Source organism: Lichenostomus cassidix, chromosome 8 (genome assembly GCF_008360975.1).
Source record: "Lichenostomus cassidix isolate B80296 chromosome 8, HeHo_3.0, whole genome shotgun sequence".
NCBI lineage: Eukaryota > Metazoa > Chordata > Aves > Passeriformes > Meliphagidae > Lichenostomus > Lichenostomus cassidix.
Window position 1 is genome coordinate 21898227 of NC_139489.1, and position 19264 is coordinate 21917490.

Genomic DNA, 19264 nt, shown 5'->3' on the forward strand with positions numbered 1-19264 from the left:
AAATGGGTCACCTTCTAGAAGATCCATTGGGAGTTGCTGAGAGAGTAGATCAATTCCTAGGTCCTAACATTCATACCTGGGATGAACTCCAGTCTATTTTGGGGATTCTCTTTACGGCAGAAGAAAGAAGGATGATTAGAAAAGCCGGTATGAGAATTTGGGAAAATAACCATCCTCAGGGCCCGACTGGGGATGTGAAGTGGCCATTACAGCGGCCCAGTTAGAATAATCAAGACCCAAATGATCAAGCACACATGCAGGACTTGCGGACGATCATAGTCCAAGGCATTAAAAAAATCAGTCCCTAGGGGACAAAATATGACTAAAGCCTTTAATGAACAGCAAAACAAAATGACAAATTCGACAATTACTGAGATTATTTGGCTATTGTATGTTGGAAAACGCAGTTTTCCAGCAAAACTCATGCTAACTGAGCAGGCCTGAGCAAGGCTTCAGCATGGTCAGGCCTCAGTAAAATTCCAACAAGCTACAGTAACTTGTTTACTTGAGAATGTTCTGTGGGAAGAATGTCAGGAGAAAGATTAGGGAGTCAGAAGTGTTATGAGAAAAGAATAAGGGAGTTAACAGGAGGATTCCTGAATGTATGAGAACAGACTGCAGGTGTGTGTGTATCTATGAATAGTAACTTCTGTAACAGTATATAAGTTTCTCGTTTGGTGAAATAAAATGGAGCTTACTTTATATCTCATATTGAGAGTGCTGTGAGTTCCCTCTCGTCGTTTCTCTTTAATTGTAGACAATGGATTGAGAATTACAGCCAAAAAGTCAAATTCCTATATGAAAAATTGGCCCATGATGGACTCCTTAAATGGTCTCCAGCAGATGAGGGAAGATTTCAGGCTCTAAAAAAAAAAGAATTGGTCAATGCACCCGTGTTAAGCTTGCCTGATATCCACAAGTTGTCCCATTTATTTGTAAATACCGAAGAGGAGACTGCATTTGGTATTTTAGCTCAAGACTGGGCCAGTAATAAAAAGCCTGTGGCCTATTTATCTAAATTGTTAGACTCCCATTAGTAAGGGATGGCCTACTTGTCTCCAAGTAGTAGCTGCAGCATCACTAATGGTAGAGGAAGCCCTCAAAATAACCTTTGGAGGAGAACTGCGAGTTGTCTCTCCTCATGATATCCGGAGTATTTTATCCCAAAAGCCAGAAAAATAGATCACAGACGCCAGATTGCTTAAATACGAAGGAATTCTAGTTGCGTCTCCTAAATTAACTTTAGAAACCACCTCAGTACAAAATCCGGCCCAATTTTTATATGGGGTACCCGACGGCAATGTGCTATTACATGATTGCCTCCAAACCATAAAAGAACAAACAAAGATTAGGCCTGACCTAGAAGATGAAAAATTAGAAGACGGCATTAAATTATTTGTGGACGGGTCCTCACGGGTAGTAGAGGGTAAACGTAAGTCCAGCTATGCCATCATTGACGGACAAACCATGGAAGTACTCCAATCAGGTCCCTTAAACCCAAGTTGGTCAGCTCAGGCATGTGAACTTTACGCTGTATTACGAGCCTTACAAATAATTGGAAAAGACATAAGGACCATCTACACTAACTCCAAATATGCATTTAGAGTGGTACATACATTTGGAAAAATTTGAGAAGAAAGGGTCCTAATAACCTCCCAGGGTAAGGGACTAGTGCATGAGAAGCTCATTAAAGAAATCTTAAAGGCACTCTGACAACCAACTAAATTGGCTGTAGTACATGTTAAAGGGCACCAAAAAGGGTTAAGTTTAACTACAAGAGGCAATAACCTAGCAGATGAAGAAGCAAAACGAACTGCTTTGCTTTCTCTCCACGAGAAACACCCACGCGAGCTTTGTGCAACATGTAAAGATGATTTAGAGAAATTCCCCTGCTTTGCTTGCTGGAAAGATTTTGGGTGCGATGGTCTGGTTTGCACATGCGATAATCCCCATAAGGAATGGTGTTATGTACATGAAAAAGAGGGTCAAACCCAGAGACCTCAGTTGTTATGCTTTTCTACGCTAGAGGAGCAAAAGCTTAGACAAACAGGGGTGACACAGAATTCAGAAAAGAAGTGGGTCCTTGCAGATGGGAGGGAAGTACTACCAAAAGCTATGGCTCTGCGGGTTTTGCGGAGATTACATGAAAAGACTCATTGGGAAATACAAGCCTTAGTAGATCACTTTGCTAATAAATATATGTGCATAAAGATATATAATCTGGCCAAACAAGTAACCATAAAATGTATAACCTGCCAGAAAGTAAATAAACAGCAATTAAGAGAACGATTGGCTGAGAGATGGGAATTGGCACATAGACCATTCTCACATGTTCAAATAGACTTCACAGAATTACCTGCAGTAGGAAGACACAAATATCTACTAGTAATGGTAGACCACTTAACCCATTTTGTGGAAGCCATTTAAACAACACGAGCTACTGCACAAACAATTGCCAAAGTATTGTTAGAACAAATTATTCCACTATACAGTCTCATTGAAACTATAGACTCAGACCAAGGACCCCATTTCGTGTCCAAAGTAGCAAAAGCTGTGGCAGACGCTCTAGGTATCAATTGGGAATATCACACCCCTTAGGATCCACAAAGTTCGGGAAAAGTAGAACGTATAAATGGGGAAATTAAGAAACAATTGACTAAATTAAAGCTTGAAACAAAAATGAGTTGAGTTAAATGTTTACCGTTAGCTCTATTAAATATTAGGACGCAATCCCGTACAGATACAAGACTTTCTCCCTGTGAAATGTTATATAGAATGCCCTTTAATTTAGAAATTCCTAGAGATCATCCCGCTGTATCAGACACTCACTTACAAACTTACATTACACACCTAGCGGAGAGATGAGACAAGCTGAGACAAAAGGGGTTAGCTGCCCAAAGACCACCTCTCTGGATGCCGATACATGCATATTAGCCTGGAGATGAAGTTTTAATAAAATCCTGGAAAGAGGCATCTTTAACCCCTCAATGGGAAGGTCCCTATGTTGTGTTACTTACCACAGAATCCGCAGTCCGGACCACCGAAAAGAGTTAGATTCACGCCAGCCAAGTAAAGAAGTTCAACAGAGACCCCTTGTAGAAAGTCGTGGAATGCCCCGAGGAATTGAAGATAAGACTTAAGAGACTGTAATTTCTAGTGCATGAACCCTGTTACTGTACACCTGAAATACCCCATTAGAGTTTTCCCTAAGTATGATTTACCCTATGATTGCTATGCTTGAGACCATGAGGTCAAATGTAATACCCCTAATTGTAATTGCTATCCCTTTGTATGTTTTGTATGCAAAGTATGTAGAGAAAAGTGGTAGACCCATTGCACCAGGAGAAGGCCTCCTATGGGGGTCTGCCCAACCTGCTCTAAGGCAGAACATAAGCAAACCGAGCATTTGTTACGATTGGCTGTTAAATTAGGGAGATTACGACAGGGGACGCCCGAATGGTAAGATATTTACCTCCATGGGATTTGCCCTGAATTTTATTGTTACCACTCCAATAAACCTAGGCCGATGGTGGCAGAAATCATTGGAGGAGACTGTAGGAAAAAAAAAATGTAGCTCACTTACCCTGCCATGGTCCAGTGGTTAAACATAAAAACTGGGACAGTTATAAAAACAGATCATTTACCCCGGAGCCCCCCCGAGAAATATCCTTGCTGCCGAGAAGATGGTGACCCCCGTGGCTCGCGGCAACCGAGTCGACGGGCGAGGCAGAGGGATCGAACCTGGGAGAGAAAAGACAGTCCGTGAGACTATAAAAAGATCTGGACCGAGCTGCCCCAAGTCTTAAAAAGACTTTAAAAGGGTTCAAGAGCCCAAGCAGCAAAGTGGGTATCAAATACAGGTAAGAAGTACACGTTCAGCCATGGGACCATCACTTACACGATGTATATATACGTGTAGCTTAATTTTGTTAAAATGTATCATGAGTAGTGCTAGCCATCATCCTCATAAACCGTTTAAATGGTCTCTGATCCGATGAGAAGATCAACACATCATACAAACACAAACTACTGTGAAAAACCCATCTTTTCAGATCCCAGTCGGGTCATTAGGACCATACTAGTATCCGAATCGTACTACAGATTACTATATGTGCCCAAGTTCAAATCCTAGTCTTGGGTACTGTAATCAACCAACAGCTTATTATTGTGCACATTGAGAGTGTGTAACTGTAGCAGGAAGTTGGACTCCTAGGAACAGTGACAAACATATTTCCACAGGATGGTATCCTCAAGGGTGTACATCACCTACTAAGTACAATTATATTGACACTGGGAACTCAAACCATAGCAACATTGCTAGCTTTAAGAGCTACTAGAGCCAGTACAGGTATAGCATCTCTTGTAAACAAAGAATTTACTGCTCTGCGGGTAGTATGCTGACCACACAGAGGTAGTGAAAGATGCTATGTCTGAACTCCGTAAAGGATTAGAAAAACGCAAAAGAATAAGAGAAAACACCCAGAATTGGTATGAAAGCTGGTTCAATACATGCCCGTGGCTTACAACCATGTTATCTACCCTAGCGGGACCTCTAGTTGTACTAATATTAACACTTGCATTTAGACCATGTATATTCAATCAACTTTTAAGTATAGTTAAAAAAAGATTAGAAGCAGCACACCTAATGCTAGCTAAGGCTAAACTAGAGATAATACCCGATCAGCAAGAATATGATATGGCCGAAGAACTGATCCTTAGCACAGAGGCCTTAAAGCGATTTAGCGAACAAAATGGTATTAAAGAAAGGGGGGATTGTGATAGATAAGGATTGATTCTCTAAATCGCAACAGGAAAACAGGGCCCCCACGGGCCAAAGACCTCCTGCTGGCATAAGCAGAACTTAAGCATCCTGTTTACACAAGGCTTATACAAAACTTGCAAGGTTTAAGAAGAAAGGCAAGCTGCGAACGTGACTACGACCTTTCGGAAGGCAGCGGCGGACCCTCTAGCAACAGCAACAGACTACGCAGACACAGCCTTATCTCCAGCAAATGACACATAACCCGGAAAAAGGGACTGCATAAAACCTCGGCACACACAAACCTCTGCGCGGTGTGTCTTAGGCAGAGCGAAGGAGCATGCCTAGCCTGCCCAGCGCTGCTTTGACCAGTATCCGCTTGCTTAAATAAATTACAAATTACTGAATTAGAATTGTCTCTGATTGACTTATTGAAACCCAATTTATAACACTACCAACATTCCAGTTTAATTAGAGACATGAAAACACTGCTTTTTGTTTGTTATTTTAAAATGCTTTCAGAGGAATTACCAAATTTGAAATCCCTCATTTTGCTTTCTGCCCCAGCTGTGCAGCTTTACAGTGACCTTAAAACTCTGTTCTCACTTTGGGCTATTTCAGTCTGTTACTGTTTGTGAATCACTATCAAACCTTTCCTGCCAGCAGAACACTTTGCTACTGCAAGCCATTGAAAAAAACAGGCATCAAGCGGAAAGATAGGAGGACTGCAAGAACATTTACTCCCCTGAAGTTTAAGTAATTCCAAACATTGCAGCATTGCACTCAGGAAGGTATATCAGACAATAACATGAAGAGATATGCAAAACAGAGAATAAAATGTAAACAGGATCAATATATATCAATTATCAATATATATATAAATTTATTAATATGCACTTTCCTAAAGGACAATTAATTTTACCATCAGCTCTTCCTGTTACTAGTCCAGCACACAACCCAGCTACCCATTTCTGCAGAAACTTACTGGGCTACTCTATCATTTTTTAGGCTATGTTAGTACTCAGACCCCAGCCCCAGACCGTACTTTATGACTGAGAATAAACCAAAAACCAGCCTTATCCCCAACAGCCAAGAATCTGATAAGATGTAACAAAAGTACACTTAAACTAGCAAACAAAAAAAAGCAACAAACCCAATGAACTCATGTTGCCCTAACTCTCTAGCAAGTTCTTTTTGAGAAAGGGATGTGAAAGTCGAGAGTGGGACTGCAGTGACAATTCTTTTGTAGTAAGGAAGAAGTAACAAATTGATGATGCTTTCAAACAGAGGCTATTAGGGAAAGATGCAAGACAAGTAATCATCTGAATAGCAAATGACACAAAAGAGTAAGGCAGAGTCCATGCAGTAGTTGGAGTTCTATTGTTGAAGTACAGTTTACTAATCTAAACCCCAAATAATTTCTGAACTGTGAATGCTGAGTCCCTAAATATTTAATTCACTGCCAAAGGTGCAGAACTGTTCCATGGACTTCCAGCACTCTCAGCACTCTCATTCCCTGTTCTAGTCTTAAACCCAAAGCCGCACAGACACACTTGAGTGAGAACTGATCACCTTGCAGAAAAGTGAGAGTTCCAAAAGTTCTCAAAGAGCAACACAAACATCCAGATGTTTCTTAATTATGCTGGCGGGGTGAGAGGGTGGGTGGGTGTGTGTGTGTGTGTGTGAATGAGACCTGAGAAAAAGGCTCAAAATGAGCTGGAGTTTTATTTCCTTTTAGCCAGTTTTTCAGCCTGCCTAACCTTTTACTAACACCAACAGACAAATAAAAAGCAAACATACAAACTGTGCAAACAAGGCATTTCCCCATTCCACTTCTCACTGCTGCCCAGGCTACTCCATACAGTAAGTGCTTTGTGCATGTGTGCTGAGTGAGAACCCAAATGCCATCCAGACAGTGCCAGACTACCTTCCTTGAAAGGACAATAGGTACAAGTTACTCCTGTGACACCATATACACTGCCATTGTCCAAAAAGCCCAGAAGCCATTTGCATTGCTTCAATCTGTTTTACCTACAGGCCATCAAAAGTATGGTAACCTAAAATGAAAAACAAAATACTTATTTTTGTTCTTTCTGTACCTCAGTATAATCCAGGATTTAAAGCCAATCACTAGCAATAAACTCAGTTCTTAAACCCTTTCTCTCTCTCTCAGACTTCAAAGTCAACTCCGTTCAGCTTCTCCCCTGTACCAACCCAGTCTGGAAAACAGAATCATCCCAAAAGTACAAACCCACATCTCTTCCTGAGTTTGGCTCACAGCTTTCCTTGAACACAAACACCTTCCAAGGAACACCTGGCTTGAGCACCCTGACCCAGAATGGTTCACAGCCAGCACCTATCTCCCAGCAGATGACTCAGTGTCTCCTCTGCCTGAAGACAAAAGTTCCCCAAGTGTTTGGACTTACTAATCAAAACATTAGATTTAGCTAACTAAAATCCTCTTTCTGCCTAATTTTATATACTTAGAGCTTTTGAGAGTGATCAAGCATCATACTGTCAGCCATGGAAAAACACCTTTTTTTCTATTCTGTTCTAAGGGTTTCTCTTACTTGGGAGAACAGAATTAAGCATCTCTATAAATGGCATGACTAGAGTATCAGTAACGAGTTTGTTTTCCATTAGCTCTGCTCAACTGCTCCCCAGGTTGCTCCTTTCCCAGTCAGCTATTACCTGTCTTGTCAGAGCTTGGGGGGCATTGGAATTTTTTCTCCATCCCTGTTACTAAGTAACAAATATCTGGGTGATTAGAGCCATCAAATCTTTTATAAGAGACAAAAGGGTGTGCCAGGTGGGGCAAGGAGAGGAGGCAGCTGGCCCTTTGGGACACCAACTCATCCCTTGGACACCAGGAGGAAAGGGACTGCTCTTTGCTTCTGGCTGCGACCGCAGGAGATCCAGCTGTGCTCTGTCTTCTCCTCCTGGCTGGGTGAGCTTTGATTCAACCTTTTTCTCACTGGGAGTGCACCTTTTCCCGGCTGCGGGGGAGTCCGGCTGTCCCTGCCGCCCGCCCTGCTTTGCCGCACGAGACTGTGGCATCTGCTGTGACTGCACAGTCCCTGTCACGTCGCTGGCCAGCCCAGGAGAGCCAGCCCAGCCCCTGCCGCCCTGCTCGCCGCTCCGAGTGCCTGCCTGCCTCTCAGCCCTCCGCCATCACCAGCTGCGGGAGGCTGACCTGACCCTGCGCCACAGCGCCACCTGCAGCCGCTCGGCAGTCATCGCACCTGCCCTGCCCGGCCGGGAGCTCAACAGCGCCCCTGCTGCTTTCGAACGTAATTACACCACGCGGGAAAGTGCTCACCAGCTCAAACGACATCTGTTACGGTTTTTCTCTGGTTCTACTTGTTGTTGTTATTATTGTTATTGCTTGTTTACTCTGCTGTCGATACTAGTAAAGAACTGTTATTCCTTTTCCCATACCTCTGCCTGAAAGCCTTTAATTTCAAAATTAAAATAATTTGGAGAGAAGGGAAATCACATCCTCTGTTCTAAGAGAGGGTACCACCTCTCTTAGCAGGCACCTGTCTTTCAAACCAAGACATGTCTGAAGTGCATTTCTGTGGTTGAAAAAGTGCAAAAGCCACTCCTGCTACTTAGCTCCTGAAGAATGAGAACACATGTTAAATTATTATCAATTCAGGTGGAAAAATTAATGAAGATAGAGTAGAAACACCATCAATTTCCCAACCAGTGTAGGATTCATAGACTGCAGAAAGGACTGCAGTTAGCCTAACTGCTTAGCTTTCATATAAAAAAATTATAACATGGAGGCTTCACCCTACCTCAAGTTTTAGTAGGATGAAAGATACCCAGGCAGAGAGAGGAAACAATATTTTCTTACAAGAGAGAGCCCCTTTAACTGGAGAAGCAGCTGAGAAAGAAAAAACCAGCAGCACATAACAAATATTCTAAAGAAAGGTCCTGAATTGTTTTTTTAAATTAGACTTTTAGAGAGCTCTGACCTCAGAACACAGCATGGCAAAATTGGCAAGAATGTGCATGCAGAATAATTTGCTATTTATTTCCAATATCAGCCAAAGCAAAGAGCAAGCTACCTTTGCACTGTTGCCTCATGTGTGCATCTGTTTGCTTCACCCAACAAGGCTTTCTGAGAAGCACCTTGGAAACACAGAGTGCAGCAAGCTGTGAAAAAGGGAAAGCATCATACTCCAGTGACCCCAGAGTTTTATAGGGCCTGGCACACTGCAGTGCAGCTCTAGAGAGAAACAGCAAGCACAGAAGCTGTGCTTTAGAGCTCTGGGCTAAAGAAGCCAGGAAAGATGCAATGACTATAACAAGAGCAGAGATAATCTGAGTCCTGAATTGAACTACCTGCTGGTTACCTGCAGAAATTTTGCATCACAGCATGGAGCTCAGAGCTGGACTCTCAGCAGGACACATTGTTATGTGAGACACTCCAGGCTGCCATACTTGAGCTGATACTGGAAATGCCACACCAGCTTTTAACCAGCTCACCTTCTACACAGAAATCCAGCTGAATGGGAAACACAAGGTTCACTCCTCATTACACCGAATGAATCCAAGCAAGCCCATTATTAAATATGGGACATTTAAATTACATTTAGAAAACAAATTCGTGTTCATCACTTAGAACCTGATCCAGCAAAATCTAAATCTCAATCTAAAACCTGACCAGTGTTAAGATTATGCATGACTTCTTTGTAGCAAAAGTGCACAGTTTAGGTGAAGATTTAAATGAGTAAATCAAATCAAGACAGGCTGCAGAGAATTCAGTAAAGTTCATGTTTACTAGAACGGGGTGGTGATCAGTATGACAGTCTAGATGAAAGTCACCCTCGAAGGGCAAATCTAAAGACATTATCCACTGTTGGTGACAGAGAATTCAATCGAATCACCGTATTGGGACTTTGTGCTTCACCAGTCAAGCACGGAATCAAAACACTTGTAGAGTGTGTCACATTCGAGGCATCACCTGCAAATCTCAGCCACGGGAACAGCTGAACTCCTGTGCGGGTTTCTCGCAGCGCCTGCAGCAGCTGCTCTGCCCAACAGCAACCCAGCTGTTCCCAGCCGAGCAAAGGCAGGAATTGCCCGAACGCTTCCACGCTGGCAGCCGGCGCTGGGAGCAGCAGCAGTGCCCAGGTGTGTGCGGTGAAAGCGGAGCAGCAGCCGAGGCCGTGGCAGCCCCGGCTGCGCTCCGACGAGCCCACCGTCACTGAGCCGGGGCCGTGCGGAGGCTGCGTGTGGGAAAGCACCCATTTCTCACGGGCCGGGAGAAGCCTACGGAGAAGCAGCCCCGAGGCAGCCCGGGGCGGAGGGGACGAGGCAGGAGCTGCTCGGGGCCCGAGGCGGCTGCCGAGCCCGGAACGGAGCCGCCGGCCCGGCCGCGCCACAGCCCTTTGTTGTGGGCCGCGGCGGCGCGCTCGCTGCTCGCCGTGAGGGTGGGCGTGGGCAGGGGCGGTCGCGCCGCCGCCGAGGCCACCGCCCGCCGGCACCTGCCTCCCCCCGGGGCGGGACTGGGCTCCCGGGGGCCGAGAGGCTGCCCCGAGCCGCCGGGGACGGCGGGGACAGCCCCGGCACCGCGCCTTTGTGCGGGGACAGCCCGCCCCGCGCCGCTGTGCCGTGCCGTGCCGTGTCCCCACACACCGGGCTGTGCTGTGCTGTGCCGTGCTGTGCCGTGCTGTGCCGTGCTGTGCCGTGCTGTGCCGTGCTGTGCCGTGCTGTGCCGTGCTGTGCCGTGCTGTGCCGTGCTGTGCCGTGCTGTGCTTTGCCGCCACACGCCGGGCGGGTCCGGCCGCTCCCCGGGCAGCGCGGCGGGGCTCGCCCTCCCTCCCTGCCTCCCTCCCTCCGTCGCTCCCTGCTGTGGGCTCCCTCTCCGGGCAGGATGGTGGACCTGGACAGCGAGGTGCCGCCGCTGCCGCCGCGGTACCGCTTTCGGGACTTGCTGCTGGGCGACCAGGGCTGGCAGAGCGACGACAGGTGAGCGCGGGGTCGCGGTGTCCCCGGCGGGGTCGCGGGGCCGGGCAGCGCTCCGGGAGGGGCCAGCTGGGCCGGGAAGGAGCTGCGAGGGCCGCCGAGGGGCTGCGGAGCCGGGCCGGCGGCCCTGAGCGAGCGCGGGGCATCCCGCAGCCTCCGGAGCGCTCCCGCCAGCGGCCGAGCCTTTCGAGCCCCACGGCGCGGCAGGAGCGGCGGGAGGACAGCGGAGAGATCGTCTCGTGTGTAGAGTTCACCGAGGGAACGTCCCGAACAAAACGTGCTGTCTGGCTTGTCCGAAGGCTGACTGCAGCACGCTTTAGCTGTCCGGTGTCCGGGCTTCTTTCCATGCAGTTTCTTTTCATCCTGGGGTCTTAGGCTTGGATGCAACTCCCATTACTTTATTCCTTGGTGAATTCTTTCAGGTCTGTCAGCATCGTTAGTTCCAAACCGATGGAAAAAGATTTGTCAGTTTCAAGTCACATGTCGTCCTTAAGAAACAAAGAAGCCCTTGCATGGAAAGAAACAAACAAAGCAGGAATGTGTGTTCAGTTATCCAAATGCTGAACGAACAGAGTTTGTGAACAGCACCAGCATCATTGCACTGTGCTGGACCACACGAGCTTGTGTGTCAATAGACTGTTCCGTGATCCCATCTTGCAAAACTGTGTGTCATACCCACTTTGTATTAACGGTTCCTTGTAGTCTAATGACAGAAAAGCAAAATTGTCAACATATTGGGTCGATTTTAATTTAGTGTATTTGCACTGACAGAGTCTGTCTTTAACTTGGCAGCCAGAAACTTTGATTTTGATTCTATTCTCCATTGTTCAGATTTTCACCACTTTCTTAAAGAAAGATGTATTCTTATTGATTGCTAATCAGAAGATCATGCAAATATGGAACTGAATGTGACCTTTATTTAGGAGGATATGCTACACACTGCAGCAGTTGAGCAAATGGTGTTTATCCAGACAGTTCTGAAATGGTTAATGACATCTTCATATAGTCACAAAAAATTGCTGTGGATTGAACACGACAGCATTTTAATACCTAAGGTAGAGTTAAGGTCTTTGTCAGGCAGTGATTCTCATGGAATTTGTAGAAACTTATGTTTGTTGGTGACCTCATGTCAGGTTTTATTGAAGTTGAACAGTGATTTCAGAAATTAACGAGGTTAATCATCTAATGGAAGGCTACACTCCCCAATGTGATCATGGTACTTGGATTTAAGAAACTTTCCAGAAAGTGTCCATTCCTTTTCCACATGTTTTTTTTTTCTTGTGTTGCTTCAGACCATTTCTTTACATTTGCATCTTTTTATGCATCTGTAGTTCTTTGTCTTGCAAGATTCAGAAGCATTTTAGAACTAGTGACTTGGCTTTTTCTCTTTTGTCACTCCTCCAAAAGAGAGCTGAGAAATCACTTAAGGTGGGTTTTTATTAAAATCCACTTTTGTTTCCTAGAACCATGTACTCTTAATGTAACTGATACGGACAGCAACAACATAACATTGAAATGGAGACGGGAAGAATTGGTTTTCCTACATGGAGATCTCATAGAGTTTGAATGCAAACAGGGATATGATTTTCTCCAGACTGCTGTTCCATCTCCTGGGAGGACACAGTGTGACCATGGCAGACTGAAATATCCCAAATGTGTAATTCAAGGTAAAACAGTAATTTTTGTGTTGCCTTTTTAATTAATCAATCTTAGATCTATTTAGAAACAATTTGCTGTGCTTTTAGTGTGGGCTTGGAGTCTGTTGTAAATAATCAGTGTTTAGGCTTCAACAATACAGGTGCACAAGGCAACTCTATGGTTTAATCTGTCCAAGCATGGAAAGTGATACATCTTCCTTTGATGGGCAAGGCTGCAGAAAGGAAGGGGAAGCTCTTCCCCAAGGCCAGGAAACAGAAAGCTCTGTAGAGAGAGCTGCAAAAAGAAAGCCTTTGTGTTCATTGAATTGATGATAAAGCTGCCAATTGGTTTGTTTCTTATGCTGAATGGTTCTCAGATGTTTTCATTGTTCTTGCAGCTGCTACAGAGAGATGTGGCTCTCCACCATCTATTGCAAACGGAGCTCTTACTCTCCCAGCACTGCCCCAGTATGACAGTGGTTCTTCAGTTCAGTATATTTGCTCTGACTATCATTTCTTGGAAGGCTCAGAGAGAATCTACTGCTCTGAAGGACAGTGGACTTTGCCACCAGTTTGTATAGGTAGGTGTGATAAATGAGATGAATAAGCACTTATTTCTCTCTCTCATCCATAGCCTCCAGGAACAGCTTGGAGGTGACCTGCAAAGGCCATCTGGTCCAACCTGCAAGGAGCAGGGACATCTGCAGCTACATCAGGCTGCTCAGAGCCCTGTCCAGCCTGACCTTGGATGTTCCCAGGGGAGTGGGGCAACCACTGCCTTCCTGGAAAAACTGTTGCAGTGTTTTACCACCCTCCTTGGTGGGAATGCCTTCCTTATGTCTAGGCTGAATCTATTCTCTCTTGTTTAAAACCATTACCTCCTGTCCTGTTGCTACAGGCCATACTAAAAAGTCTGTCTTCATCTTTCTTATAAACCCCTCTTAGGCTCTGGAAGGGGGCAATGAGGATCCTCCTTTCCAGCAGGCTGAACAATCCCAATTCTCTCTAAATCCTGATCTTAAAATTTATAAATGGAATATTGTCAGCTGGAACTTTTAAATCTCAATTTCAGTTTCTTCAGTGAGAGATGAAGTTTAATACAAGCAGGTACAGCTCATCTGGCTTTTTTAAAAATTTCCTTAACTTTAATATGCCTGCAGTGTAACAAGAGAATGGGAAATAATTTAGAGATTTAGTGTAGCCTGTTCCAAATACTCTATCCCAAAGGGAATCAATTGATTAACACTGATTAAGTCTCTCATTTTTTAGAGCCATGTACTTTGTCCAAAATGGAAATGGAGAAAAATAATGTGCTGCTGCAAGCATTCTATGCAGATCAAGTTCACTTTTACCACATGGATTATGTTGGATTTTACTGCAAACAGAACCATTTTGGAGCAGAATCTGGCAGAACTTTATTTCAAGTGCAGTGTAAGAGAGGGCAGCTGACATATCCAAGGTGTGTTGAAAGAGGAGGACAAGCATGGACTTGAGGAAAGCCTCTAGGGAAGGTATGTCCCTGTTCTTTATCTGCTATCAACAGCTCCAGGAGGGTGGCCTGGTGTTCTCCAGCTCACTGCAGGCAGCTTTGGGACATGAGGGCTCAGGGCTCTTGCTGGGCCAGAGCTGGAGACGGAGGGAAGGGAAAGGCCTTTGTGGGACAGGATGAGCAGTGCAGCCCAGCATGCAGTACTGGCATACCCGTGGGAAAATCCAGAGGAAGGAGTTTTATAAGGCCTACAGGGATAAACCTGAGGCTGCATCACAATCTGTGGGACATGAGCAAAGTGCCACGAGGAGATGCTGAGCATGTGCCCTTTGGCAGGATCCTCACACACAGCATGAGGGGGTTTGTGATATAGAACATAGCTCAACTGAGATTGCAGTTCATGTTTAGCTCTAATTTCACAGGGAGGAAGGAGGACAGGTCTGTTGCTCTGTACATCTTAACAGCATTCATGTCTGCCTGCACAGGTAAGGAGCCTCTAAAGGCCAAGGCTTCAGGAACAATATAAAACAGTAAGTAGAAAAAAAGCTTTAACGGGATCTGGAACGCTACTTAAAATCTAAAAATATACCAATTTATGGAGTAGGTAATTATTACTTTTGAAAGGATATTTTAAGAGTATTAAAATCCTAGTACTTTGTGTGATTTTCTAGGACACTTAAATATTGGTACTTTGAAGGCTCTGCCCCTGAACATGTGTGACAACAGCTCTGAAGAAAATCCAGGAATATGGACAATGTTTGCCTTACATCTGTTAAAGTCTGGTTTAATAAAAAAGCCACTCTAAGGGTATCTTCTGTCTTTTATGTCTAAACTCCATCTGTCTGTGAAATCCTTGCATGGATGGTGCTCTGTATGGGTTTCTAAGGCATTGCAAGTGTTACACGAATGAATAAAACAAAAAAACGAAATGAAAGCCTTCAGGAGTAGACAAATTCTGCTTATTTAATCAAAACCCAGTCAACAACCAGGTGGGAAAAAAGGTTGATAAAAATACTTTACAAGCTGTATATAACAGCACTACCCTTCTCCTTACAGAGCAACCTGTGTGAAATGGAAGGAAAGGGATGAAAAGGCCTTGCTGGAACCTCTGTTGGAAGTAGCATTAATTTAGCCTCTGTCACTTCCTCTGGATGTATACAGACCCCTGGCTGTGGGGTTGTGAGCAGAGGACAGGATGAGGGGGATTGCAGACATGAAGGCAGCAGCTTGTTGATGGAGTTTCAGGCAAAGAATGTATCAAATACTTGAGCTTGATGTGGGGCTGCTGCCACTCAATCACTTTCCCTCTTTTAGGGATGTGCCCTATTTTCCTGTTCATTATTTTAATCCTGGTGCAGTAATGGAATATCTTCTTGTGACCTTGCTGTCCCTTGCAAGTGCCACTCTAGGTGAGCTGCAGCTTTCCTAACATCATCCATAAATGCCACATCAGTGCCATGGACAGCTCACCTTGGAGCCTGTTTTTGCCTCAAGCTGCTGTACACTGATTTCTCCTTCAGAGATCTCTGAAGAGATGCCAGATGAGATAAGCCAGTCCTTTTAGCTGTGATTTTCCTGCTGAAGATGAGAATTGAGTAACCTTGTGCACAGGATTCTGTGCTTCACAACCTATAAGCTTTTCTGGACTCCTATGCTTCCCAAGCAATCACAGCTACCATTTTCCTAAATAAGTCAAAATCTGCTCTTCTAAGGTGCATGACTTGTACTCTGGTACTTTGCTCTGTCCCCTCTGAATCATGAACTGCATCAGTACAGGGTTAGCACAGCCAGGCTGCCACTGATTTCCACAGGCACTTGCTCCTTGTTTGTGAAGGGCAGATGGGGCTGGGGGTGCCACAGCCTGGCCCATCCAGGACCTGGCCCAGCACAAAGTCCACACCCTCACCTAGAAACCCCAGTTATCTGCACCCCAGCAGCTTGCCTTTGCAGGCAATGTCTGGCTCCAGTCCCCAGAAGAACAGCTTCTGGCTAGAGACTTCCTTGAGTTGTTCAAAGGAGACTCCACTCCTTGCTCTTTCTGCTCAGGCACTCAGGACACTCAGCCCAGGCTCATTTCCAAGCAAGTGCATGGAGAAGAATGTAGGGATAGACAAGGCCAAACACGCTCTATGTGCTGATAATCAAAGTAGCTGTCAGCTTTAATTCCTCTCTCAGTATGCCCCTAAAGGCAGCCTGTGTTCAGGGCACAATTGTTAATAAAAGTAACAGTGAGATCAGTATAGAATGGATAAAATGTAAATCCATTTACAGAACTAGATCTCATGAGGATAATATGCAACCACAGTCACCTAGGAATAAAAACAAATTCCAAGACAGAACATTGGCTAAGCTGCAAAGAAACCATAGCAAAATGCAAACCAGGAAAAGTTGAGTTCAAACCACTGTGTTGTTTGAGGGCTCTTTCAATTGCACTGCTGGGCTTCCTTATGCCACTTCCCATATGTTTACCCATAGTATGTTTACCCAAAGTACGAGTCTGTGTAAAGAGAAAAAAAAAAAGGGGAAAAGGCATCAACACCAATCCTGCCTCTCCACAGGGACTCCTCAGAGCAGTGGCCAGGCAGTTTCAGCAGAACTGCCTCCTGCAAATCCTGCTGTGTGTCTTTGGCAGCAAACACTTACCTCGACACACTGGATATGTGATCACTCCATCCAGACAATGTGCTCTGAATCTGCTCGACTCAGACACCTGCCAGGACCAGGGCTTGCACTCAAAGTAAACAGGATCCCCTGAGTTATAGGAAGGGCTTGAGGGGCTGGATGGGTGTAACTGAATATGGTTCCTTTCCATAGCGTTGCTATCCAGGGTACAGCTCCCTGCAAAAATACTTGTGTTATTGCCTGTAGGTCTCACACTGGACAAGTGATGCTCTGTTGGCACCCCCTGAGTGTCCTTTCCCCAGCAGTCTCGCCAGCTCAGCTGTGCTGGGCAGTGACTTCTTGGGGTCAGTGTCCCTCCATGCCTGCAGCTTCCAGGAGGCTCCCCCAGGAAAGGCAAAGGCTTTCTGCTCCCCTTCAGCACTAAAGTACAAGAAGAGAGCAGCTAAGCTGAAGAAGGAATGACTTACTTCCCCGTGTGCACTGTGGGTATTCCAATGTCCCCTCCACACACTGTACTCTGAAGTTGGGAGTACTTGGGTCTTTAAAATATCCTGGTTTACAATCAAATTCAATAATGTCTCCTGATGTGGAATACAGCTCGGTTTTTGTTGGATCCCATCTCAGCTGAATATTATTTCTGTCCATGTCTTCTTCTGATGTTCTACAGAACACTTGAAAAAAGTCACAAGAAAAATGTTAGCACCTCACACAGACACACACCAGAGGTAACTGGTTTGTCCCTAGAGCCTACAGAAGTTCTTCACATCAAAAAATACTTCCAAGTATTTGCTCTGACCCTCTGTTACTTGCAACAGAAAAGACATTCCCATGCAAGCCAAAGGGGATAAAAACCCCAACCCTGGAGAAGCCTTGTCACACTGCAGTCACACAGGGCAAGAATGAAGCACAGCTGGGGAAGACACCAGGCACCCATGAACTTCCCATCTCGTTTTTGAGACCCCTCCTTCCCTTCTGCTCAGTACTTCTCCAAATTTGTTTTCTCATCATGGAGGCAAGCCTGGATGTGCCCAGCACTGCCACTCATGCAGACCCATCCTCCTGGCTCACAGCCTGCTGAGAGGAGAAAAGGCATCAACACCAATCCTGCCTTTCCACAGGGACTCCTCAGAGCAGTGGCCAGGCGATTTCTGCAGAACTGCTTCCTGCAAACCCTGCTGTGTGTCTTTGGCAGCAAACAATTAGATACCCCCAGATATGTGATCACTTCGTCCAGACACTGTGCTCTGAGTGTATCTGTGGGGGAAACTGGTGAAAATGCGTCCATGCACTTAAAGTAAATATTATCCCCCGTGTGATAGGAAGGGCTTGAGGAGCTCGACGGTTCTATCTGAATATGGTTCCTTTCCATAGTGTTCCTATCCAGGGTACAGCTCCCTGCAAAAACACTTGTGTTATTGCCTGTAGGTCTCACACGGGACAAGTGATGCTCTGTTGGCACCCCCTGAGTGTCCTTTCCCCAGCAGTCTCGCCAGCTCAGCTGTGCTGGGCAGTGACTTCTTGGGGTCAGTGTCCCTCCATGCCTGCACCTTCCAGGAGGCTCCCCCAGGAAAGGCAAAGGCTTTCTGCTCCCCTTCAGCACTAAAGTACAACAAGAGAGCAGCTAAGCTGAAGAAGGAATGACTTACTTCCCCGTGTGCACCGTGGGTACTCCAATGTCCCCTCCACACACTGTACTCTGAAGTTGGGAGTACTTGGGTCTTTTATATATCCCAGTTTACAATCAAATTCAATAAAGTCTCCTGATGTGGTATACAGCTTGGGTTTTGTTGGATCCCATCTCAGCTGAATATTATTTCTGTCCATGTCTTCTTCTGATGCTGTACAGGGCACTTGAAAAAGTAAAGAGGAGAGTGTTAGCATTTCACACAGACACACCAGAGGTAACTGGTTTGTCCCTAGAGCCTACAGAAGTTCTTTGTTGCAACGTGGGTTTTAGGATTCCATGTGCTCCTTTGTTCCTCTGCTTTGTATACCATTGGTTCATTTTGAAATATGCTCTGCTGTACCTCAAAACCTATTGGTGTGTAACCCTCCTGCCAATCTTCCCTTCGTCCTCCTGGGACTGGCTCAGAGAGAGCCAGCCCCTGCCCCCTCTCCTTCCCCTTAAAAGGCAGAGCCTGGACCAGCTCGAGGTTTTTCCATCTCTGGGATGCTAGCATCTCCTCCCTGCCTTGTCTCCCTTCCCCCTTCTCCTTCCCTGCACCCCTTTTCCCGTCACCCCAAATAAACATCCCTAGTAGAACAGAGATGGAGTCCAGTTCATCCTTAGTCTCACTATATTCATGCTTGAATTCACGTGGTTTGAAGACTGCTGCCATGCCGCAGAACCTCGGGGGCCGCTCGCCCCGAATTCGGCGGGATTACAAGAACCAGGGACCCCCGACCGGGGGGGGGAGCCGGCCTGTGCAGCCCTCCTGGACCACGATTCAACAGTTCTTCACATCAAAAAATACTTCCAAGTATTTGCTCTGACCCTCTGTTACTTGCAACAGAAAAGACATTCCCATGCAAGCCAAAGGGGATAAAAACCCCAACCCTGGAGAAGCCTTGTCACACTGCAGTCACACAGGGCAAGAATGAAGCACAGCTGGGGAAGACACCAGGCACCCATGAACTTCCCATCTCGTTTTTGAGACCCCTCCTTCCCTTCTGCTCAGTACTTCTCCAAATTTGTTTTCTCATTATGGAGGCAACCCTGGATGTGCCCAGCACTGCCACTCATGCAGACCCATCCTCCTGGCTCACAGCCTGCTGGGTGCA

At 45.7% G+C, this 19264-nt stretch overlaps 1 protein-coding gene across 2 annotated transcripts in view; it reads right to left on the reverse strand.

The window, feature by feature from the left end:
• Nucleotides 1-15993: 15993 nt before the first annotated feature.
• Nucleotides 15994-19264, reverse strand: part of LOC146434047 (complement factor H-like) — a 49865-nt gene continuing 46594 nt past the window's right edge. Inside the window, exons 25-28 of one of the 2 annotated variants that reach the window (XM_085068318.1) lie at nucleotides 18130-18333; nucleotides 16951-17154; nucleotides 16505-16699; nucleotides 15994-16358 (exon numbers count right to left, since the gene is read on the reverse strand). In XM_085068318.1, coding sequence (XP_084924444.1) covers nucleotides 16342-16358; nucleotides 16505-16699; nucleotides 16951-17154; nucleotides 18130-18333 — 620 coding nt within the window. In that variant the 3' untranslated portion in view covers nucleotides 15994-16341. Of the gene's footprint in view, nucleotides 16359-16504; nucleotides 16700-16950; nucleotides 17155-17375; nucleotides 17879-18129; nucleotides 18334-19264 lie in introns of those variants that run through there. The other variant, XM_085068319.1, reaches the window with a different exon arrangement.